This window comes from Muntiacus reevesi, chromosome 8, assembly GCF_963930625.1.
Source record: "Muntiacus reevesi chromosome 8, mMunRee1.1, whole genome shotgun sequence".
Taxonomy (NCBI): Eukaryota; Metazoa; Chordata; class Mammalia; order Artiodactyla; family Cervidae; genus Muntiacus; species Muntiacus reevesi.
This window is the reverse complement of record NC_089256.1, coordinates 16,839,449-16,865,485: the sequence shown is the minus strand read 5'-3', so window position 1 is coordinate 16,865,485 and position 26,037 is coordinate 16,839,449. Positions and strand designations below refer to the sequence as shown.

At 37.9% G+C, this 26,037-nt stretch overlaps 2 protein-coding genes across 3 annotated transcripts in view; one reads left to right on the top strand and one right to left on the bottom strand.

Annotated features, from left to right (window-relative positions):
- Positions 1-1,076, bottom strand: part of ACAD11 (acyl-CoA dehydrogenase family member 11) — a 100,133-nt gene extending 99,057 nt beyond the window's left edge. For both annotated transcript variants that reach the window (XM_065942350.1, XM_065942351.1), the window contains exon 1: positions 928-1,076. In XM_065942350.1, coding sequence (XP_065798422.1) covers positions 928-1,076 — 149 coding nt within the window. The remainder of the gene's footprint in view (positions 1-927) is intronic.
- Positions 1,077-1,714: 638 nt separating this feature from the next.
- UBA5 (ubiquitin like modifier activating enzyme 5) overlaps positions 1,715-26,037 on the top strand; it is a 31,438-nt gene continuing 7,115 nt past the window's right edge. The window contains exons 1-8 of the mRNA XM_065942354.1: positions 1,715-2,051; positions 7,812-7,857; positions 7,973-8,062; positions 11,011-11,120; positions 11,924-12,010; positions 12,657-12,741; positions 13,504-13,608; positions 13,784-13,911. Of these exons, the coding sequence (XP_065798426.1) occupies positions 1,891-2,051; positions 7,812-7,857; positions 7,973-8,062; positions 11,011-11,120; positions 11,924-12,010; positions 12,657-12,741; positions 13,504-13,608; positions 13,784-13,911 (812 nt within the window). The 5' untranslated portion in view covers positions 1,715-1,890. The remainder of the gene's footprint in view (positions 2,052-7,811; positions 7,858-7,972; positions 8,063-11,010; positions 11,121-11,923; positions 12,011-12,656; positions 12,742-13,503; positions 13,609-13,783; positions 13,912-26,037) is intronic.

The window sequence follows — 26,037 nt, the reverse complement described above, 5'->3', positions numbered from 1 at the left end:
TTTTTCATTTTACATCATCAAACCCTTTCTGATCCATCACCTTTCCACTATTTTTAATTTCTCTGAAATCAGTAGTCAAGGAATATAAACCCCTGTGATAAGGCCACTGGTAAACAGTGCTGTTACAACATTAAGCCCTTTCATCTATATTACTTCATTCATCAGGGTTATACAGAGCAGGCAAGTATTTATTACAGGTTATGAAACTGGTCATCAAAGAGCTTATGTACCATGGTACTTAAATTCCCAGTCAGTAAGTGACACACCTAATTCTTCTGGAAGCCAGGATTGCTTCTATAGTTCTGTGTTTATCAAGATGTCATTTTTAGAGCAAAGTCTATTTGTAAATTACCTTCTATTATACAACAACATCAGACTAGAGGCAGATCACTGTGGAGAACAGGTAGTACTCTCAGGACCGTCATCTAGTTCCATTCCCCTATTTCAAAAAGAACTAAAGCCCACAGTGGTGCTGTGATTTGCTAAATGGAATAGCTAGGATAAGAATTCGGATCCCTCAACTGGTACCATTAACTAAGCCTCTAAGAATATGGCCAATGTGAAGGGAATTACATCCGCCTCTCTGGGAAAACAAGGTTCTAGAACAAAGGTTGAGTGAACGGCCTCTTTATATCTCACAGAGCTTCCAATCTTAACTGCCTCAGTGAATTCTCAAAGTATACAGCTGTTAACAAAGATTCCTTCTCTTAGCTGGAATCGTGAATGTTACAGTGCTTCCATTACCGCCCTGGAATTGGAAATACTCAGAATGTAATGGCAGGAGCCAGTGACAGCAGCTCCCGCCGACAGAGTATGTCACTGCGGAAAAAGAAACAGGGTGGAGGAAACTGGAAAACCACCCAGGGCCAGAGGAAGAAAAGCACAAGGTACAGATTTGTTTCTGCTGGAGAAGGCTGGGGTCGATACCTGTATTGGGCAACCGTCAGCTTGGCCTCGGGCTCGGTCCCAAAGCCGGGCAAGTGCTGGTGTAGGTAGGCGTCCAGCAACCTGTAGTCGAACTTGTGCTGGGGCAGCACTTCGGTCGTGTTGGGCTCGCGGGAGGCACCGCTTTCCATGATCTACGCCGCCGCTTCAAGACCACAGAGTCACAGAACCCACTAGACTCCTGGGATCCGGTATGTCTAGGAGAACGCCACTCCACAGCAGGGGCAAGGCCGAGACGCCCGGGTGGAGGCGGGCCCGCGGCTCCAGCCAATTACACATCGCCAGGTGCCGCTGGCCGGTAACACTGGCCAGCTGCTCCTGGACTTGGGCTCTACTTAGGAAATGCTAGAAGGGCCTTTGTGTGTTCGAATTTAAAGTTTTCAGTCAGCCTCAGAGTTGGAGACCTCAATTCTAAAGAAAGCAAAGTCACGTTCGTCACCAAGAGCATTAGAACGCTAAGGCCTGGTCTGTCTCCAAATTGAAAGCACTGGCAGGCGGAAGACCTACTGGGTCCGGTGCAGAAAAGGGCCCGTCAAAACCTCGAGCCTAGGAATGAAAGATTCTGGCTTTTTTCCTGGCCGCCAGGTTGGAAAGGCAACATCGCAGGCCGCTGGCTCTGGACACTTATGACCCGGGACCTAGGGCTGCCTGGACTCTTAGGTCCGGGCGAAGAGGGGAAGTAGGGGGCTTTATTTTTCCCTTTTTTTCCCTGAGGCGGAGCGTTGACTGCAACACACCGGAAGTGGCCCGCTGGGAGGCCAGCTGGAGCGGCCGAGACCTGTCGGTCCGGATCGCGCTGGGAGCGCTTCCCCAGGTTTGTGGGCTGGGAAAGCCTCAGCAAAGTGACTCGCCACATATCCCTCTCGGGCCCAGCAGGCCAGCAGCGTGGGGCGGCGACGACGGCGACGGCCGGGGCTGGGAGCGCTGGCGGCCGGGGTCCCAGCCATGGCCGAGTCTGTGGAACGGCTGCAGCAGCGGGTCGAAGAATTGGAGCGGGAACTGGCCCAGGAGAGAAGTCGCCGCGCCCTGGGGGGCGGCGACGGAGGAGGCGGTCGGGCCCGCATTGCAAATATGAGCTCCGAGGTGGTGGATTCCAACCCCTACAGGTGAGCTACGTGACGGGTCGGGGACGGAAGAGGGGCGAGGTCACGGCCTCTAGGTGGTCAGAAGTGAGGCGCTTCTCGCCGCTGTCCAGCTGACAGGTCACACCTTCCTTTTCTTCTTCTAGGGTCTTATTTCCAAACGAGCAAGGCCAAGTCTTAGTCCTGGTCAAAAGGTGTTCTTTCTCCTTTTTAAAAAACTCAACTGAATCAGCCATATGGTGCTGCTCCTGTGCTTGCTGAGGACACGGCTCTGTTTTCCTGAAGCCCCTGCCTCCTTTAGTCTTCCTCGCTCAGCATGAAACTGATAGTAGAAACTTGCAGACTAGGACACAAAATGTAAAACCTGCTAAGCTAAACTTGGGAGCTTCATAAAGTCTTCTGTGTTTCTTAAATTGGCGTGGTGGAAACAGCTAGATTAGCTCTAAAACGGTTGGACTTCACCAGTCCTGTCCGCCTCTTCATTTCCTCTCCTTTATTCATTTCCCAAGATTTTGTTAATTCATCAGGTTGAGTATAGGGTAGTGGTTGAATGTAGGGTAGTGACTGACGGTAAGGACCTTAGGCCCAGACTGGAGTCAAATCTTAGCAACTGAGTAACCTGGTGAGAGTTCTGTACCTTCAATTTCTTGCTTGTAGTATCTCTTTCTGTGGAGTTGTGAAGATTGAAAATACAAGTATATGTAAAGTTCTTAGAGCTTTCGATGCTAGGCATTATAGTAACAGTTACTGAACTTTCACCACTCGCTAAACACCTTGCTCGCGTTGTCACTTTTCCTCTTCACCCCAACCCTAGGAGATTGCTACTGTCATTTTACCCCCATTTTATAGGCGAAATAAATTAGGCTTAGAGAGGTGCTGTGACCTGCCTCAGGCCATAGAGCTAACAGTAGTTAAAAGGCTTGAACTGCCATTAGGTTTGTTTTGCTCCGAAGTTCCCATGGAGCTGTCTCCCCAGTAAAAATAAATAAGCCATTAAGTAGTGTGGCTAAAAACTGGGCAGTTTTAGAGTAGGTGAAACAGGAAAGGTATTATTGGTGCTCTTCCCTTCAAAGAGTAGGAGTTTGGATTTTAAAGAAAGGTTTTATTTATGACATAAAGCCTCAGTAAAAGTCTTAGGATGCATATATATGCATACGTATATGTACATACATATGTATATATATGACTTCCCTGGTGGCTCAGATGGTAAAGCATCTGCCTACAATGCAGGAGACCCGGGTTCAGTCCCTGGGTTGGGAAGACCTCCTGGAGAAGGACATGGCAACCCACTCCAGTATTCTTGCCTGGAAAATTCCATGGACGGAGGAGCCTGTAGGCTACAGACCATGGGATTGCAAAGAGTAGGACATGACTGAGCAACTTCACTTCATATATATTGCACCATAAAATGCAGACCCAGTATTTAGGCACAAAGCTGTTAATTACAATATTATTTGTTATAGAAAACCTGACCAAAATTATAATTGTTGTATAATTACAAAAGAGTTTATTTTGATCTACCTTAAATTAAATCATGCCAGATTCTTGCTTTTCTCTCATTTATCTTACTACATTAAAAAAAATTGTTTTCTTTCAGTTTTGAGATATAATTGATGATAGTGCGTTTATTTTACTTGACACATGTGAAAGGTTTACCATCTCATTAATCAGAATAAGTAGAAGCTATTCCATTTGGCTTCTCTCCTGGCTCAGATGGTAAAGAATCTGCCTGCAATGCAGGAGACCCGGGTTTGATCCCTGTGTTGGGGGGAAAATCCCCTGGAGAAGGGAATGGTTACCCACTCCAGTATTCTTGCTTGCAGAATTCTATGGACAGAAGAGCCTGTACAGTCCACGAGGTGACAGATTCAGACATGACTAAGCATCAGTCACTTTCATTCCTTTTGGCATACTTAAACATTTTTCAGTTTTAAAAATGAAAATTTTGAAATGCTCCCTCTGAGAAAAGCAAAGGAATGTGAATCATATGTTTAGAATCATCTTTCAGACATCATTTTAATGTGAGACAATTCCTTGACATTATAATAACCACAAATCTTCCAGTACTGAAATTTAAACATTTAGTATTTTCTATCTTATTTGTACCATTTTGTCTTTGTTAAAACTGCTACTTTGGAGATGGCAGTTGACACCCAAAGCTCTGTACTAGTACATGGAAATTTGATAAGGTCATCCTTATTTTTCGAATTGTTGTACATTCAGCACATATTTAGTGAGCACCTTTTCATTTCCAGCCCTCCTGAATAATGTTATTTACCATTTATTATTTGCACAGACACTGGGAATACAAAGACATGGTCATTTCCCTCCAGTGGTTCTCAGATAAGTGTGAAATACAAAGGTAAACTTGGGATTACAGTGTAAGTGGTAAGAATTATGATAAAGCACAGCACATGATTATCAGAAAAATATAGAGGGATTTGTAGGTGTTCTACATTAGTTTAATTGCATCGAGTGCCATTTTGAAATACAAAGTTCCTGACCCTCAAAGACCTTTTGTTTTAATTTGGGAGATTCAATGGTTGTAGAATAATGATGAACACAAGTAACTGTAAAATTGTGTGGTAAGGAATATAATTAGAAGCATGTTAACTAAATGAAAAGGTGAGCAGAGTCTTTAAAATTAGAAAACCTGGTTTTAAATACTAGCTCCAAAACCCAACCCTAAATAATTATTTGCCATTTAACTGATCTTGGGCAAGTTAATTAACCTGAATCTCCCCTCCCTCCCCCCACCCGACCCCATTTATAAAAGGAGGTTGTGATGCATTCTTTTTTTTAAGGAAAGGAAACTTTATTTTAAAATTTCATTTTAAATTTGCAGAGAATAAGACTGTAAGTATAAAGGTAGACAAATATTTCTATGGACTAGGATAGAAAGTCTGGTAAAAGAGCCATACAAATATGGTCAATTGATTTTTAACTAAGTTACCAAAGCAATTTATGGAGAGGATTGTTTTTGCAACAGGTGTTGCTGGACCAATTGGATGTTGCTGTTGTTGTTTAGTTGCTAAGTCCTGTCCAGCTCTTTTGTGACCCAAGGGACTATAGCCTGCCATGTTTCTCTTGTCCATGGGCTTTCCCAGGCAAGAGCTGGAGTGGGTTGCCATTTCCTTCTCCAGCAATGCATTCTTCTCAGGGTTATTTATAAGGATTAGACAGCATCAAGGTAAAGAGGCAGATTGATCACAGACATATATCACTGTCTACCCAATCTCACTGAAATGAAAGTAAAGGAATAATTTTTAAAAAGGAATAAATCGCCACTGGGAAAAAAATATAGAGTTTCTGTTAATAATTGGGGGATGGGTGAGTCTCTGTACTTACATGATTATAGTAAAACAGTTTTAGAAACTAGAAAGGGACAGATGACTGATAGATGATCCTGATTTAAAGGATCCAAGAAATTGGATCCTAAAGCCTGCAACCCAACTCATACAATAGAATTCTCTCAAAGCTCAAGAAGGGCTTAAGGTAGGACTAAATGAGATGGCTGAAAATCTGTTGAAGAAGCAACCCAAGTTCATTGTTTCACTTTTGAGTAGTGAGGCAAATGCTTCTTCTCTGTCAGGAGAGACTACTAGAGATTTACTCATTGGAGAGTAAAATAGAGTATTTCTATGAATAATAAAAGCAAGTCTTCATGCCTGGAGGAAGGGAATTAACTAAATGTTTACATACTGAATTCTAGGACTCCCAGCCTTGCTTCTCCATTTAACACCCCAAAACTGATCAGCTTAAAGACTTTTCAGGCTGGAAAATGAAAGATTCTTCTCTAGGGAATCTGAGAGTGCCAAGAAAAAAGACTGAAAGACATTGACATTGTGGGTTTCTCAACTAAACAGCCCAGCCAGATTATGCTATGCTGCTGCTGCTGCTAACTCGCTTCAGTCATGTCTGACTCTGTGTGACCCCATAGATGGCAGCCCACCAGGCTCCGCTGTCCCTGGGATTCTTCAGGCAAGAACACTGGAGTGGGTTGCCATTTCCTTCTCCAGTGCATGAAAGTGAAAAGTGAAAGTGAAGTCGCTCAGTCGTGTCCGACTCTTCGTGACCCCATAGACTGCAACCTACCAGGCTCCTCCGTCCATGGGATTTTACAGGCAACAGTACTGGAGTGGGTTGCCATTGCCTTCTCTGAGATCACGCTATAGTGAAACCCAAAGTCAAATAAGCAGTGCCCACATCCTTGCCTTTATTAGTGTCTGACTTTTAAATATGAGCAAAAAGGATGAGAGAAGCTCCTAATGTGAAAAATAGAAAACAAAATTAATAGACTATATAAGGGGAATGCAACCCCAACCTTATCATTAATATCTTCAGAAAGATATATGTATAAATGGAATAGGACAGTACTACAAAAAGAATCATTCTTGCAAATGGAGAATGATAACAAAAGTGAAAATCTCAGTAAAAGAAAGTAACATTGAAAGAAATCCAGAGAACAGCAGAAAACTAAAATGATGGAAAATAGAGGAAAGACATTACAAGTAGAGGACTAGTCCAAGTGGTCCAACTTGCAAATAATAGGAGCTCCAGAAAGTTCAGGAAAAACCAACCAACCAACCAAAGAAGTCATCACATTGTTCAAGGAAATTTTCCAGAACTTAAATATGTTTCTGATTGGGGAGAGTCCAGTAAGTACTCAGCACAGTTGATGAGAATAATTTCACTCTAAGGCACATTTTGAAGTTTCAGAAACTAGAAATCCCATTAGAAATTTTGAATGAAAATTGTTTCTAATGTAAAATTATATATCTAGTTAAACTATCAACTAAGAGTCTGTTTGTGTCTGTGTGTATAGGTATAGCTTTCAACAATTATATACCCTTAGTTTGTCATTTTACAATATATTTCTAAGAATAAATTTTGATAAAATGTTTTTAAGAAGTTTGGTAAAGAATATTTCAGACATACAAGGTCTCAAAACTTACCTTCCAAAATTTACCCTTTACAAAGCTTTGGGAAGATGTTCTTTCAACCATAACAAGAGAATAAATTAAGTAATCTACGGTAAAGGCTCTCAAACTTTAGTGTGCATTACAGTCACTTGGGGAGCTTATTAAAACACAGATTGTTAGGCCTCACATCCAAAGTTTGATTGGCTTGGTGACTGAAGAAGGTAACAGACTAGCGGTAACTAGATATCTAAAGTACCTCTTAGAGTCCTTGGAATAAAGGCGTTTACTAAAAGACTTAACCATTGTGGGCAGAGGCAACAAGTGAATAGAATTCCAGTCATGAGGTTATTCTGATGTTAGATATTAAATCTGAATCAAACATTAAATATTTACATAAACTAATAAGCATGGGAAAATGCTGAAATTTCACTTTGACCCATTCTCATCTGGAAACTTAACATTTGAGTCAGTAGGTCTCAATCTTGACTGCACATTAGAATGTATGAGGAACTTTTAAATCTAATTGCACAGGCTCTGTCTTGGAGGATATTCAGGCACCCGTGCTTTTTAAAATTGCTGAGGTGATTTAGTTTCATCTGGTAAAAATTAACTGAAAGATTTCTTCTCCCACCTCCACTCCCCTCACTGTTTCTTCTCTTACAGTTTATTTTCTATGATGATGTATGTTTACCTATGTCACTATTAATGAAAATACTGTAAACTTTAAAACATCTTTTTTTATTCCCACTCCCCTCACTGTTTCTTCTCTTATAGTTTATTTTCTGTGATGATATATGTTTACCTATGTCACTATTAATTAAAAGACTGTAAACTTTAAAACTTTTTTTTCTTTTTTTTAAAGCCGCCTGATGGCTTTGAAACGAATGGGAATTGTGAGTGACTATGAGGTATGATAAACTCTTCCAGATTTTTGAAGATGATTTCAGTAAATGAAAATAATTTTCAATGACATTTTCAGTGAAGAATTATTAACCAACACATATATAATTTTGCCTTTTACAGAAAATCCGTACCTTTACTGTAGCAATAGTAGGTGTTGGTGGAGTTGGCAGTGTGACTGCTGAAATGCTGACACGATGTGGCATTGGTAAGGTAAAAGCATTTGTCGTTTTCTGTTGTATTCGGAACCCATTCACTTGTGGAGTAAATAAGGTACAAATTGAGATTTTTTTTCTCCTTACTAATGGCATATTGATTTGTGGTATATTCATTCAGATTGTTTTTTCTACCCCAGTTAAGACATAAACCCACCCAAGAGGAAACTAATATTGCTGCTGATTAAATAAGGACTATCTGATTGTGTTCAGGAACGTTTTTGTTTGGGATAATGTATAAATAATTTGGATATCAGTGTTTTAATTCAAGAAGTTTAGGAAAGAAGGCTGTTAAATTGAAAGTGTAGTGAAACACTGAAACATCCCCAAAATTTTTTAAAAAACTTGTTTTATACAAGACAAACTGGAAAGCATGTGCCTTTCTTACTCTCTAAATTGAACTGCTGAATGCTCCAGATTTTTTTTAACCCAGGCATTTTTCTTTTTTTTCCCTAAATTTTCTTGGTCATGCCCTGTGAGGCTTGTGAGATCTTAGTTCCCTTACCATGGATTGAACTCTGAGGCCATGGCAGTGAAAGCACCGAGTTCTAACCACTGGAGCACCAGGAAGTTCCATACTTTTTTCTAAAATTGATTTAGATTGTGATTGTGAGGAGGAAGGAGAAGTTGACTTTATACCAGAAATCAGTGTACCAATCTTATATTTATAAAGCTAAAGTCCATGATGTTCGATAGATAGTGGTTGAATATAAAAGTTTTCCACAATTGTATATCATTTTGATAAACTTTGTGGGAAAATGCTTGCTTTATCAATGCTCTTTAATATATTGGTCCATTCCATGCCCCAGATTCTTAAAGTGGTTTCAAAATTGGCACTTATTTATCAATATAGAAAAGACAACACCAAACTACTAAAAAAATGTTTATTAACATTTTAATATCTTTCAAGAAGTTTATAAATGCCTGTCAACAATTGCTTATAACTGACATGCTCTGGTTGATTGACCAAGGGTGGTAGAGATCATGAAGATTTGTGGGTCTCTGGTTTGAGTGTGCCCTGGAGTCACTTCGAAGGCCTATTAAAACATAGATTGCTGAACTCTAACCCAGTGGTTTTGATTCTCTAGGTTTCAGATGGACCTAAGAATTTCTAACAAGTTCCCAGGTGGTTCTGATGATATTTCAGGGACTATGCTTTAAGAACTGCTTGTTCAGTCTGGTCCCAGCATCACATGGGAGCTTGTTAGAAACGAAGATTCCCAGGTCCCATTCAAGACATCCTGAATCAGAATCTGTATTTTAACACAAACTCCAGATGATATTGCTGTAGTTAGAATCACCTGGGATGTTAAAAAAAAAATTCTTATGTCCAGACTGCACCCCATAATAGGTAATCAGAACTTCCGGGAATAAGACCCATACATCTGTATTTTTAAATACAGTGATTCCAAGTGTACTCAAGTTTGTAAGCTAAGAATCTGCATAGGTAAGTTTCAGAACTCTTTTTTTCAATGTCTAAAACAGAGAAACAAGAAGCTATTTCGTGTGGTTAAGTAGGGAAATGGAGGATTGGAGATCCAGAGCCCACTTCTTATCCCTGAAAATTTCCTGAGTTCCTGGGGTACCCTGGATCACTAGATCTAGATCAACTGCCTTATTTTACAGATGGGGATACAGTCCTAAACAGTTAAAGTGACTTACCCAGAATCAGAGCTAATTATTGACAGAGTTATAACTCACACCTCCTGTCCTTAAATTTAGGATTTCCTACAACTTACTCATATAGCTATGAGGCTGAAGCTCAGACATAATACTTGGCCGGACCTAATAAATATTGTTTGAATGAGCTTAAATAAACTGAATTTTGGAGAGACTAAGGAGGGTTAGAAAGTTACAGAGAATATAAGTGATATCTTTTCTAGCAAGATACTAAGAGCTGGGTTAACTTTCTTTAGTTTCTGTATTGAGAAGAAGAACATCCCATTTTTGTTTTTATTGTTAGATTTGGAACACTGAGAATTGTATCACAAAGTCACAGAATTTTAGATAAAGAAGTGACTTTGGCAACTATAGCGAAGTATATCACTTTTACACTGCTTTGAATTATTCCATAGGTCTAGACACTCAATTCTTTTTTTTTTTTTTGGTTCTTTTTTTCTTCACTCTGGATAAATTGCACTGCTGTGCTTTCAAGTTCATTGATCCTTTTTCCCCTTCCATGTCTAGTCTACTCTGAGTCTCATCCAATAAAAATTTAATTTTAGATAATCTAAAAAAAAAAAAAAGAAAGTACTTTGGATATCTTTGAGTTCAACCTGCTCTTACTGATGGGAAATAGACCTTTTGGCCATTTTAAAGTTGTGTGAACATGTTTGGCAAATGCTGTCATGCCTAAATATATAGCAGGAAATATCAATTAACTGGTTAATCATTCTGTTTGGAATAATGTTTGAGCCATGGCATGAGTATATTTAGTGCCATATTCACGAAAGGTATTGTATTATTATACCATGGTTTTAAGTTACAGCATTTGTTTTTATCTTATTTAAAATTTTCATTTATCTAATGGGTTGTTGACTTTTGGCCAGTAATTGGAATGAAGTAAGATTTTGGCACAGTTTGTGAAAATTGCCATGAAATGGAATGAATATTAATTTTTGAGCTAATCATTTAGAGGGGTAGCACAGCATTGTAGTTAGGGTCCAGAGGCTGGATTGAGAATGCCTCAATTTGAATCCCATGTTCACTACATATTAGCTGAGTGGCTTTTGGGCAAGTACCCTAGTTGTCTTATTTCTAAAATGAGGAGAGTACTGCATGTGATCCTTAAATGAGTTAATATATGACATCTAGTTTTTCAAAGCTAGTTAATATTATTACTGTTAAAAAGTTAAACCCATCAAATTTTAATTAGCCAACTAGTTTGTCATTTTTATTTTCTTTTTTGGTACACTTTTCATCAGATTACCACTATTTTCATTTTAGTTGCTACTCTTTGACTATGACAAGGTGGAACTGGCCAATATGAATAGACTTTTCTTCCAACCTCATCAAGCAGGATTAAGTAAAGTTCAAGCAGCAGAACATACTTTGAGGTAAATGGAATAGCAGTTGAAGGCAGTGAAATTGGTGAAATCCTCCTGTATGTATTCAGTCACTTAACTTATAAATGGAACTGAATTTTCCTCTATAAAAATGCAGGTTTTACTTATTCATAAAGATGTGGATTGGCTAGATAGTAAATATTTTAGGCTTTGAGGGCCATATGGCCTTTGTCAAAACTGCTCAGCTATATAGTTGTAGTAGCTGTAGGCAATATAAAAGTGAATGAGCAAAACTGTGCGCCAGTAAAACTTTATTTATGGAATCTAAAATTTAAATTTCTTATAATTTTCACATCATGAAATATTGTTCTTCTTTTGATTTTTTTCTTTGCTTGCAGCCATTTAAAAATACAAAAACTACTTTTAGTTTGCAGACCGTACAAAAAAAGGTAGCAAGGTGGCAGTCAGATTTGACCCAAGGGACCTAGTTTGGCAGCTCTTACTCTTGGATGTTTCTTTATGTTCCTAAATGTTCTTGCACTGAATTGAATAAGAAGCAAAGAAGCTCTTTTGTTAGACTGAACTGTGTAGTTAACAGAGGTGATAAAGGCCTAATTCCCAGCACATAGACTGTGGGAATATTTTTGTAATCCTTCTGATTCTCTACATGTTTTGAACTTGGTCCTTGCAGTGGGATGAAAGAGGTAGAAGAGGATTTTGGGTTTTCTTTAAATTGCTTGAATTCCATTTCTCTAATATCTGTTAAATGATCTTTAGCTCTTTTTAGTGCTTTTTCTTGCTTTCTTTTACTGTTCTACTTGTAGTTTTTATAATCATTCTCTTTTTCCCTCTAGGAACATTAATCCTGATGTTCTTTTTGAAGCACACAACTACAATATAACCACAGTAGAAAACTTTGAACATTTCATGAATAGAATAAGGTAAAATTTTATTTGTGAGTATTTTGCACAATGTCCAGCTCACTTTCAGTATTATTAGAAAATCTATCAATTTATTCAATGAGAAGGTTGATATATATTTTATTTTTAAAATAGTTAATATTCTGTGTAATTTTTATATAGTGGGAGCTCAGTAAATAGTATGTATGGTCCATAAAACAATAGTAACAACAAAATATAAGCCTCACAGTGTCTGTTATAATGATATAGCAAGGGGTCCTCCATTACAAGTTCTGTGTTATAGGTTAAATTTCTATCTGAATATGGTTTTCTGCAGACATAAACTATTGAAATTGTATTCAATTAACTTTTATTACATTTACATTTGTAGTGAAACATGAATAAGTCTATAAAAGCTGACAGAGAAATGATAATTTTTGTGAACACAGTTTATATTTCTTATACCCCTGTACATGTTTACATATAAGAAATACTGTAATAGGATTGATATCATATTTGTAACAGTGAATACTTAATATATACTGGATCTTTAATATTAAATTTTATGTCACAATTATACTGAAAAATTTACTGAAAGACTAAATGTGTTGATTAAACAAATAAAGTCTAATTAGATTGTGTTTTGTGTCTTGATTTTTTCCCGATAAAATTTATTTTCTTTGTCTAGTAATGGTGGATTAGAAGAAGGAAAACCTGTTGACCTAGTTCTTAGCTGTGTGGATAATTTTGAAGCTCGAATGACAATAAATACAGTGAGTATCTTTTGTGTTCTACTCATGGGTTTAGCTATTTTCTTGTGTATTCTGTTAGTATATATTCCACATTCTGAAAGTAGTTCTTCATTTAAGCCCTTTGATATTGTGTTTTATTTATTCTTAATGTGATCTCATCCTATTCTTGAAATTTATTCTAAGGGGATCTGTCTAGCCTTGCTGGTAAGGCATATGTTTCAGTATCCTACTCTGTCTTAGGCCACTAGAGGAAATTATTAGACAGCAAATAATTCTGATGTACAATTTTTTAAATAAATGAATATCTTATAATACTGTCTTATTCTTGGTCAGCCTTGGTTTTAACTTTTGTTACTTTTATAAGTAAATGTATAAATATATATTAATAGCTTACACACATGATTTCTCAAAAATAAAACTGAATTCTTTTTCTTTTGAATTATTGTGTTTTCAACTTTGCAAATAACATTTTGCAGTTTCTTCTTGCTAAAATTATTTTAGAAAAGTGTTTTACATTAATCTAATAAGAAATCCAGTACACTTTGGTTCAGTTTAATTAGGTACTTATTGACTGCTTACCTGAATGCTATCAGTTACGTTTCTAAGGAGAGTGCCAATTGCTAAGGAATTTCATTATTTACAGTTTTCTTGTTTCTTAAAATTTATTTTTAAAAACTCTTTGTAATTCATTTAGTTAAACTCTAGTTTTTCATGAAAAGACCTTATGATAAATTACTTTTTTTTTCTAATGTTCTTTCTTATTTTTCACTTATTTCTATTAAGGCTTGTAATGAGCTTGGACAAACATGGATGGAGTCTGGGGTCAGTGAAAATGCAGTTTCAGGGCATATACAGCTCATAATTCCCGGAGAATCTGCTTGTTTTGCGGTATGCATGATTCATTTTGAGTTATTATTTTTCATTAAGTACTAGTGTTTCTATGGGAAAATATTTATAGTTCAAAGGAAAACCAAACTTTAATGTAGTGGAATACTACTTGGAACATTGAATACTTCTTTCCCTTTCTTTTGAAATACACATTTTTTTATTCTTTCTCATGTAGTGTGCTCCACCACTTGTAGTTGCTGCAAATATTGATGAGAAGACTCTGAAACGAGAAGGTGTTTGTGCAGCCAGTCTTCCTACTACTATGGGAGTGGTTGCTGGGATCTTGGTACAAAATGTGTTAAAGTGAGTGAAGAATAATTTTTCTGTTTACTTTTGACAAACATTTCAAAATTGGAGTTACCAGCTAAGTATTTGCTTTTTTAAATTTAAAGTACAGATATTTTTAAATTTTATATATGTATAATATACGTATACTTTTAATTTATATATGGTAGTGGTTTAATTCATATATGGTGGTGATGGTTTAGTCACTAAGTCGTGTCCAACTCTAGCCCACCAGGCTCCTCTGTCCATGGGATTTCTCAGGCAAGAATACTGAAGCAGGTTGCCATTTCCTTCTCCAGGGGATCTTCCCAACCTAGGGATTGAATCTGGGTCTCCTGCATTGCAGGCAGTCTTCTTTACCGAGTGAACCACCAGGGTAGCCCTTAATTTATAAATAAATAAATCTAATATATTTAATTTAAATACATATTAATTTACACACATCAGCACACACATAATTGTGTGACTTCCTCCATTTGGAATAGCTCTTGTTAAATGCTACAGTGGTACTGGTATATTTATTTATGAAGCCTTAACCAACTGAGCACCGAAGAATTGATGCCTTTGAACTGTGGTATTGGAGAAGACTCTTGAGAGTCCCTTGGACTGCAGGGAGATCCAACTAGTCCATCCTAAAGGAGATCAGTCCTGGGTGTTCATTGGAAGGACTGATGCTGAAGCTGAAACTCCAATACTTTGGCCACCTCATGTGAAGAGTTGACTCATTGGAAAAGACCCTGATGCTGGGAGGGATTGGGGGCAGGAGGAGAAGGGGACAACAGAGGATGACATGGCTGGATGGCATCACCGAGTCAATGGACATGGGTTTGAGTAAACTCCAGGAGTTTGTGATGGACAGGGAGGCCTGGCGTGCTGTGATTCATGGGGCCGCAAAGAGTCGGACACGACTGAGTGACTGAACTGAACTGAACTGAACCGAAGGATTTAAATCTGTAGATTTGGCCAAAGGGTGAAGACCTAGACACAGACACACTCGCTTGATTTGATGCTTATTCAGTTCAGTTTGGTCGCTCAGTTGTGTCCGACTCTTTGCAGTCCCATGGACTGCAGCATGCCAGGCTTTCCTGTCCATCACTAACTCCTGGAGTTTACTCAAACTCTTGTCCATCGCATCGGTGATGCCATCCAACTATCTCATCCTCTGTCATCCCCTTTTCTTCCTGCTTTCAATCTTTCCCAGCATCAGGGTTTTTCCCATTGAGTTGGTTCTTTGCATCAGGTGGCCAAAGTATTGGAGTTTCCACTTCAGCATCAGTCCTTCCAAAGAATATTCAGGACTGATTTCCTTGAGGATTGACTGGTTTGATCTTCTTGCAGTCCAAGGGACTCTCAAGAGCTTTCAAGACTCGCAGAGCTCCTGACACCACAGTTCAAAAGCATCAATTCTTTGGCGCTCAGTAGTCCAACTCTCACATCCATAAATGACCACTGGAAAAATCATAGGTTTGACTAGATGGACCTTTCTTGGCAAAGTAACATCTCTGCTTTTTAATATGCTATTTAGGTTGGTCATAGCTTTTCTTCCAAGGAGCAAGCATCTTTTAATTTCATGGCTGCAATCACCATCTGCAGTGATTTTGGAGCCCCCAAAAATAAAGTGTCTCACTGTTTCCATTGTTTCCCTATCTGTTTCCCACGAAGTGATGGGACTGGATGCCATGATTGTAGTTTTCTGAATGTTGATTTTTAAGCCAACTTTTTCACTTTCCTCTTTCACTTTCATCAAGAGGCTCTTTAGTTCTTCTTCACTTTCTGCCATTGATGCTTATTATTTATTAATAAAAATAATATGTGAATATCTACTATCCATAAATAGATAGATATCCCAGCAACCACACCATCTAAACTATAGCTAAGGACAAAATTTTCTTTCTTTTTTTTTTTAAGGACAAAGATTTCTTTGCAGCTAAAATTAATGTCAGAATTTTTGAACAAACTCATACTTCATGAAAAGCAGAACTACTTTAGTTGTTCCTTAACTCAGGCCATTTTTTCCCCTCACTTTTCAGTGTTAATAAGCTTAGTTATGTTTCTTCAGCATCCAATATAATAAGAAAAAATTGCTACATGATACAGAGAGGCACTCTAATCTTAGTATCACCTACCAGCAAAGAAATACCAGCATACATAAGAACTCTCAAGGCAACTCTCTGTGACTGTTTCATACAAGACAAATGGTCTGTTAGACTTCAGCAGGTCCTATCTAAACATGACATTTTATTGTATGTTATGAAGAAGGGAGAAAATAATCATTTCTATAAAGTATCTCTTTGTATGTCTGTATCTCTAGATATATCATATCTAACCAGCTCTCTGTTGATGGACATTTAGGCTACTTACAGGTTTTATTTTTTTTGCTATTATTAACAACACTGCAAAAAACATCTTGTCTTATATCTTTGTATACTAGATTTTTGTAGTGTGAATTTTTAGAAGTGTAATTTCTAAGTTTATGCAATACTTATTTTGACAAATATTACTAAATTTCTCCTTGAAAAGGTTTGTACATTTCCATGACAGTGTTGGGAGTTCCTGGTTTGTCCACACCTTTGGTAACATTAGGTATCATCAAAATTTTATTTTTGAAGTTTACAGCAAGTCATGTATATTCTTTTTCAGCTTATTTTCCTTTATAAGTTATTACAAGATATTGAGTGTATTTCCCTGTGCTATATATTAGGTCCTTGTTTTCCTATTTTGTATATTTAGTGTATATGTGTTAATCCCATATTCCTAATTTATCTTCCTCCCTTGCTGCTGACCTCCCATCCCCTTTGATAACCATAAATTTGTTTTCTATGTGTATCTGTTTCTGTTTTATAAATGTTTATTTGTATCAAGTTTTTTAGATTCCACATATAAGTGATACCAGATGATATTGGTCTTTGTCTGGTTTACTTCACTTAGTATGATCATCTCTAGGTCCATCTATGTTACTGCAAATGACATTATTTCATTCTTATTTTAATGGCTAAGGAATATTTCTTTATATATATACACCACATCTCTTTTTTTTTTTCCCCCAGTGGGTTTTGTCATACATTGATATGAATCAGCCATAGAGTTACACGTATTCCCCATCCCGATCCCCCCTCCCACCTCCCTCTCCACCCGATTCCTCTGGGTCTTCCCAGCCCACCAGGCCCGAGCACTTGACTCATGCATCCCACCTGGGCTGGATACACCACATCTTTATCCATTCGTCTGTCAGTGGACTTTCAGGTGGCTTCCATGTCTTGGCTGTTGTGAAAAGTGCGGCTGTGAACATTGGGATCCATGTATCTTTTCAAATGAGTTTTCTGTGGATGTATGCCAAGGAGTGGGATTCCTGGATTATATGAGAACTCTATTCATAATTTTTTAAATAACTTCCATACTGTTCTCCTAGTGGCTGCACCAGTATACATCACAACCAACAGTGTAGGAAGGTTCCTTTTTCTCCAAATCCTTTATTATTTGCAGACCTTCTGATGAAGGCCATTCTGACCAGTGTGAGGTGATACCTAATTGTAGTTTTAATTTGCATTTTTCTAATGATTAACTATATTGAGCATCTTTTTATGTGCCTGTTGGCCATCTGTATGTCTTTTTTGGAGAAATGTCTGTTAAGGTCTTCTGCCCACTTTTTGATTGGATTGTTTTTTGATATTAAGCTATATGAGCTATTGGTATATTTTGGAAATTAATCTCTTATTGGTAGCATAGTTTGTGAATATTTTGTCCCAGTTCATAGTTTGTCTCTTTTGTTTATGGTTTCCATCGCTGTGCAAAAGTTTAATTAGGTCCCATTTGTTTATTTTTCTTTTCATTTCCATTATTATAGGAGATGGATCCAAAAAAATATTGCTACAATTTATGTCAGTGAGTGTTCTGCTTATGTTTCCATCTAGGAAATATTTAGGTTTTAGATTTAGATCGTTACTCCATTTTGATTTTATTTTTGTATATGATGTTAGTCATCAAACTCTTATCTTTGTCAATTTGATATGTGAAAAATGGGTATCTCATTTTAATTTCCAGTTGTGCAAAGGCTTGAGCACTTATATTTTTCTGTGAATTGTCTTCTTATATCCTCTGCTCAGTTTTTTTAAATTAATTTTTTAATTAAAGGATAATTGCTTTATAGAATTTTGTTGTTTTCTGTCAAACCTCAATATGAATCAGTCATAGGTATACATATATTCCCTTCGTTTTGAACCTCGCCCCCATTTCCCTCTCCATCCTGCCCCTCTAGGTTGATACAGAGCCCCTGTTTGAATTTCCTGAGACATACAGCAAATTCCCATTGGCTATCTATTTTACATAGGGTAATGTAAGTTTCCATGTTACTCTTTCCATACATCTCACTCTCTCCTCCCCTCTCCCCATGTCCATAAGTCTGTTCTCTATGTCTGTTTCACCATTGCTGCCCTGCAAATAAATTCTTCAGTACCGTTTTTCTAGATTCCATATATATGCATTAGTATACAATATTTGTCTTCTCTTTCTGATTTACTTCACTCTGTATATAGGCTGTAGGTTCAACCACCTTATTAGAATTGACTCAAATGTGTTCCTTTTTATGGCTGAGTAATATTCCATTGCATATATGTACCACAAATTCTTTATCCATTTGTCTGTTGATGGACATCTAGCTTGCTTCCATGTTCTAGCTATTTTAAATAGTGCTGCAGTGATCAATGGGATACATGTGTCTTTTTCAGTTTTGGTTTCCTCAGGGTATATGCTTAGGAGTGAGATTGCTGGGCATATGGTGGTTTTATTCCTAGTTTTTTTTTTTTTTATACCGTCTTCTGTGGTGGCTATATCAATTTACATTCTCACCTACAAAGCAAGAGCATTTCCTTTTCTCCACACTCTCTCCAGCATTTATTGTTTGTAGACTTTTTGATGATGGCTGTTCTGACTGGTGTAAGGTGATAGCTTATTGTAGTTTTGATTTGCATTTCTCTAAAAATGAGCGACATTGAGCATCTTTTCATGTGTTTGTTAGCCATCTCTATTTCTTCTTGCGAGAAATGTCTGTTTACGTCTTTTCCCACTTTTTGATTGGGCTGTTTTTTTGGTACTGAGTTGTATGAGCTGCTTGTATATTTTGAAAATTAATCCTTTGTCCATTGTTTCATTTGCTACTTTCACCCATTCTGAGAGTTGTCTTTTCACCTTGCTTATAGTTTCCTTTGCTATGCAAAAGCTTTTAAGTTTAATCAGGTTTCACTTGTTTACTTTTATTTTTATTTTCATTACTCTAGGAGATGGGTCATAGAGGATCTTGCTTTGATTTATGTCATCGATTGTTGTGGCTATGTTTTCCTTTAGAGTTTTATTTTCTGGTCTTACATTTAGGTCTTTAGTCCATTTTGAGTTTGTCTTTGTGTATGGTGTTAGGAAGTGTTCTAATTTCAGTCTTTTACATGTGGTTGTCCAGTTTTCCCAGCACCATTAATTGAAGAGGCTGTCTTTGCCCCATTGTATATTCTTGCCTCCTTTGTCAAAAATAAGGTATCCATAGGTTCATGGGTTTATTTCTGGGCTTTCTATCTTGTTCCATAGGTCTATATTTCTGTTTTTGTGCCAGTATCTACTGTCTTGATGACTGTAGCTTTGTAGTATAATCTGAGGTCAGGAAGGTTGATTCCTCCAGGTCCATTCTTCTTTCTCTAGAATCTTCAGGGTCTTTTGTGTTTCAGTATGAATTGTGAAATTTTTTGTTCTAGTTCTGTGAGAAATTTTATTGGTAAATTCATATGGATCACAGTAAATCTGTAGATTATGTTTGGTAGTATAGTCATTTTCACAATATTGATTCTTCCTACCCAGGAACATGGAAGACTCTCCATCTACTTATGTCATCTTTGATTTCTTACATCAGCATCTTATAATTTTAGGTGTACATTTCTTTTGTTTGGTAAGTTTATTCCTAGATATTTTATTCTTTTTGTTGCAATGATAAATGGGATTGATTCCTTAATTTGTTTTTCTAATTTTTTAATTGTTAGTATATAGAGATGCAAGTGATTTCTGTGTATTGATTTTGTATCCTGCAACTTTGCTAAATTCACTAATTAGCTCTACTAATTTTCTGATACTACCTTTAGGGTTTTCCATGTACAGTAGCATGTCATCTGCAAACTGAGAGCTTTACTTCTTTTCCGATCCAGATTCCTTTTATTTCTTTTTCTTCTCTGGTTGCTATAGCTAGGACTTCCGAAATGATGTTGAATAATAGTGGTGAAAGTGGACACCCTTGTCTTGTTCCTGATCTTAGAGGGAATGCTTTCAGTTTTTCACTATTAAGAATAATGTTTGCTCTAGGCGTATCATACATGGCTTTGACTGTGTTGAGGTAGGTTTCTTCTATGCCCATTGTTTGAAGAGTTTTAATCATAAATGGGTGCTGAATTTTGTCAAAGGCATTTTCTGCATCTAAGATTATCATATGGTTTTTATCTTTCAATTGGCTTATATGGTATATCACATTGATTTGCATATATTGAAGAATCCTTGTATCCCTAGAATAAACTCAACATGACCAGGTGTATGAGCTTTTTAACATGTTGCTGAATTCTGTTTGCTAAAATTTTGTTGAGGATTTTTGCATCTTTGTTCATCAGTGATATTGGACTGTAGTTTTCTTTTTCTTGTGTTGTTTTGTCTATTTTTGGTATCAGGGTGATGGTGGCCTCGTAGAATGAATTTGGAAGTGTTCCTTCCTCTGCAATTTTTTGTAAGAGTTTTAGAATGATAGGCATTAGCTCTTTTCTGAATGTTTGATAGAACTCTCCTGTGAAACCATCTGGTCCTGGACTTTTGTTTCTTGGGGGATTCTTGTTCACAGGTTCAATTTCAGTGCTTGTAATTTGGTTGTTCATAATTTCTATTTTCTTCCTGAATCAGTCTCGGAAGATTGAACTTTTCTAAGACTCTGTCCATTTCTTCCAGGTTATCCATTTTATTGCCATGTTTTTGTTCATAATAGTCTCTTATGATCCTTTGTATTTCTGCATTGTCTGTTGTAACCTTTCCTTTTTCATTTCTAATTTTGTTGATTTGATTCTTCTCTCTCTTGTTCTTGATAGGTCTGGCTGAAGGCATGTCAATTATGTTTATCTTCTGAAAGAAACATCTTTTAGTTTTATTAATCTTTACTATTGTTTTTTTCATTTCTTTTACATTTATTTCTGCTTGGATCTTTATGACTTCTTTCCTTCTGCTAATTTTGGGGGGTTTTATTCTTTTTCCAGTTCTTTCAGATGTAAAGCTAGGTTTTCTATTTGCTGTTTTTCTTCCTTCTTTAGGTAGGATTGTATTGCTATAAACTTCCCTCTGTACTGCTTTTGCTGCTTCCCATAGATTTTGAGTTGTCGTGTTTTCATTGTCTTTGGTTTCTAGAAATTTTTTGATTTCCCTTTTGATTTCTTCAGTAACTGTTGGTTGTTTAGAAATGTATCATTTAATCTCTATGAGTTGGTGTTCTTTTACAGTTTTTTCTTGTATTGATATCTAGTCTCATAGCACTGTGGTCGGAAAAGATGCTTGATACGGTTTCAGTTTTCTTAAATTTACTGAGGTTTGATTTGTGATCCAGGAGGTGGTCTGTCGTGGAGAATGTTCCATGTGCAGTTGAGAAGAACGTGTATTCTTCTGCATTTGGGTGGAATACTCTGAAAATATCAGTGAGATCCATCCATCTAATGTATCATTTAAGACTTGTGTTTCCTTATTACTTTTCTGTTTTGATGATCTGTCCATTGGTGTGAGTGGGGTGTTGAACTCTCCTACTATTATTGTGTTACTGTCCACTTCTCCTTTTATGTCTGTAAGTGTTTGTCTTATGTCCTGAGGTACTCCTATGTTGGGTGCATAGATATTTACAATTGTTATGTCTTCCTCTTGGATTGATCCCTTGATCATTATGTAGTGTCCTTCCTTATCTCTTGTAATATTCTTTACTTTAAGGCCTATTTTGTCTGATATGAGGATTGCTACTCCAGTTTTCTTTTGCTTTCTATTTGCATGGAATATATTTTTCTACCTTCTCAGTTTCAGTCTATATGTGTCTTTAGGCCTGAAGTGGGTTTCTTGTAGACAGCATATATATGGGTCTTATTTTTGTATCCATTCAGCCAATTTGTGTCTTTCAGTTGGAGCATTTAATCCATTTACATTTAAAGTAATTAATGATTTATATGTTTCTGTTGCCATTTTCTTAATTGTTTGGGGTTTGATTTTGTAGATCTTTTTCTCCTCTTGTATTTCTTGACTGTATAAGTCCCTTTAACATTTGTCATAAAGCTGGTTTGGTGGTACTGAATTCTCTTAACTTTTGCTTGTTTGAAAAGCTTTTGATTTTTCCATCAATTTTGAATGAGATCCTTGCCAGATAGAGTAAACTTGGTTGTAGATTTTTCCCTTTCAGTACTTTAAATATAATCCTGCCATTCCCTTCTGGCCTGCAGAGTTTCTGATGAAAGATCAGCTGTTAAAAATATGGGGTATCCCTTGTATGTAACTTGTTGCTTTTCCCTTGCTGCTTTTAATATTCTTTCTTTGTATTTAATCTTTGTTACTTTGCTTAGTGTGTGTCTTGGCGTGTTTCTCCTTGAGTTTATCCTGTATGGGACTCTTTGCCACTCTTGGACTTGATTGACAATTTTGTTTTCCATGTTGGGGGAGTTTTCAACTATAATCTCTTCAAAAATTGTCTTAAACCGTTTCCTTTTCTCTTCTTCTTCTGGGACCCCTATAGTTCAGTGTTGGTATGTTTGATATTGTCCCTGAGGTCTCTGAGACTTTTCTCAATTCTTTGCATTCTTTTTACTTTATTCTTCTCTTCAGAAGTTATTTCCACCATTTTATCTTCCAGCTCAGTGATTTGTTCTGCTTTAGATATTCTGATATTGATTCCTTTAGAGTATTTTTAATTTCAGTAATTGTGTTCTTTGTCTCTGTATATTTGTTCTTTAATTCTTCTAGGTCTTTGTTAATTGATTCTTAGATTTTCTCCATTCTGTTTTCAAGGTTTTTGATCATCTTTACTATCATTATTCTGAATTCTTTTTCAGGTAGTTTGCCTATTTCCTCTTCATTTATTTGGACTTATGTGTTTCTAGCTTCAGCAAAGCGCAGCCGCTGCTCCTTACGTTGGACGAAGGGTATCTTCTCACAGCTGCCCCTCCTGACCTTGAATGTGGAGTAGCTCCTCTCAGCCCTCCTGCGCCCCACAGCAGCCGCTCCTTGGAGGTGGGGTTGCTCCTCTCGGCCACCACCCCTGACCTAAGGCCTGTGGTAGCTTTTCTAGGCCGCCGCCCCTGACCTCCGGCGTGGTAGCTCCTCTCGACCACTGCCTTGACCTCGGAGGTGGGGAAGCTCCTCTGGGCCACTGCTCCTGACCTTGGGCGAGGGATAGCTCCTCACGGCCATGCTTCTGTGTGGTCCGTTGCAGCTGGCACGCTTCTGCGCCATCCGTCACAGCCAGCGCGCTTCTCACTGCAGATGATGACTGCAGTCATGAAATTAAAAGACGCTTACTCCTTGGAAGGAAAGTTATGACCAACCTAGACAGCATATTAAAAAGCAGAGACATTACTTTGCCAACAAAGGTCCATCTGGTCAAGGCTATGGTTTTTCCAGTGGTCATGTACGGTTGTGAGAGTTGGACTGTGAAGAAAGCTGAGCACTGAAGAATTGATGCTTTTGAACTGTGGTGTTGGAGAAGACTCTTGAGAGTCCCTTGGACTGCAAGGAGATCAATCCAGTCCATCCTAAAGGAGATCAGTCCTGGGTGTTCATTGGAAGGACTGATGCTGAAGCTGAAACTCCAATACTTTGGCCACCTCATGCGAAGACTTGAGTCATTGGGAAAGATCCTGATGCTGGGAGGGATTGGGGGCAGGAGGAGAAGGGGCTGACAGAGGATGAGATAGCTGGATGGCATCACTGACTCGATGGGCATGTGTTTGAGTAAACTCCGGGAGTTGGTGATGGACAGGGAGGCCTGGCGTGCTGCGATTCATGGGGTCGCAAAGAGTCAGACACAACTGAGCGACTGAACTGAACTGTTTCTAGCTTGTTCCCTCTTTTGTGTAGTATTTCTCTACCTTTATATTATTATTTAGTTTTAATTTATTGTGTTTGAGGTCTCCTTTTCCCAGGCTTGAAGATTCAATTCTTTCTTCCTTTTGGTTTCTGCTCTTTGTCCAGTGGTTTGTGTAAGTTTCGTATAGGGTGAGATTTGTGCTGATTTTTGTGTGTGTTTCTTCTGATCAGCAAGGTTGAATAGGTGGTAATCCTGTCTGCTGACAGTTGGGTTTATATTTTTGTTTTGCTTGTTGCTTGAATGAAGCATCCTGCACAGGATGCTACTGGTGGTTAGGTGATACCTGGTCTTATATTCAAGTGGTTTCCTTTGTGTGAGTTCTCACTATTTGATACTCCCTAGGGTTAGTTCTCCGGTAGTCTAGGGTCTTGGAGTCAGTGCTCCCACTCCAAAAGGCTCAGGGCTTGATCTCTGGTCAGGAACAGAGGTTCCACAAGTGGTTTGTTATGGCATTATGTGTGAGATTGCAATAAATAGCCAAAAATGAGCAACCAAAGATGAACCCCAGACAAATGGCAGTCACAAAATCAGGCAAATAATAATGAAAACAATGGAATATACACATATGCATATATATCCATAAGCAAAATCAAAACAGTCAAACAGAAATAAAGTACAGTAGATTGACATAGTGAACAGAGCAATCCAAAAGTTATATCTACCAGTTAAGAACAAAACTAACTAAAACACAAACTGGAAAACAAAACTAAGGTGCCTAGTGAGGAATAAAGCAATGAAAACAAAACTAGCAAATATGTTCCGAGGAAAGGAAAGAAAGAAAAGAAAAAACGAATAGATATGAAAAGTAAAATAGAGCTTTAGAAAGAAGATTTATATACATTAAAGATTAACTGCAAGAGGAAAAGAACAGTAGGAAAAGCAAACAAAGGAATAAATGTAGAAAAAATATGTTTTCAAAAGTTAAAAATTAAAATTAGAAAAGAAAAAAGGTAGGGGAAAGGAAGAAAAAAGGAGAACTCCACAGAACTGCAAAAACCCAACATAGAGGCAGAGGTTTATAACAACAAAAAGTGTGATTGAAAAAAAAAAACAAGTCAAAAGCTTAATTAGATTTCATAGTGCCATTAAAATCAACAGGTGCAGCAGAGGTGGGAAGAAAAAAAGAAAAATCCAAAAGAAACTACAGAAGAAGTCAAAACATAAGAATAGTAAATGTTTTTCTTGAATCACTGCTGTCAGGGTCCTTTCCCTCACTGGGAGTCACAGTCCACCTCACCCCCCTAGGGTACCTTCCGAAGCTGCTGGTCTCTGGACCTGCTGTTGGGGCAGCTCAGATTCTAATCTGGTCTTCTGTGTATTCTTGCCTCCTTTGTCCACAGCTATCAGAATTAGTGTGTTTTCTTTTGTGGGAGCTCTTAATGTCCTTTTATATATCCTGTAGATGCAAAGTTGTCCTTTTATATATTCCGTAGACGCAAAGTCTGCCTAATTGATCACGTGGATTTAATCTGCAGCTTGTACAGCTGGTGGGAAGGTTTTGGGTCTTCTTCCTTAGCCATACTGCCCCTGGGTTTCACCTGTGGTTTTATTTCCACCTCTGCATGTGGGTCATCCAGTGGGGTTTGCTTCTGAGCCTGGAGGACTTGGGTCTGCCTCAGTGAGGGCCAGTTGTAGAGGTGGTGCAGCTGCTTAGGTCACAGGGTTTCTGGCAGCACCAGGTACTCAGAGGAGTTGGCGGCTAGGGCAGCAGGGAATATAGTGCTCTAGAAGGGTATGGACACCAGTAATGACCAATACACTCCAGTATTCTTGCCTGGGGAATGCCCCCCTGACAGAGAAGTCTGGCAGGCCACAGTCCACAAGGTCACAACAAATTGGACAGGATGGGAAGCGACCCCACGTGCATAGATGGGAAGACTTTTTTTTTTTTTGCATGTGGCAGCTCTCCCTCAGTGAAGGTTTAGCATGAAGGTGGCACAGCTGCTTGGGTTGCTGGGACCCTGGCAGTGCCAAGTCTGCAGGGACACGGACTACCTCGGCCGCAGGAGTTATGGCCCTATCAG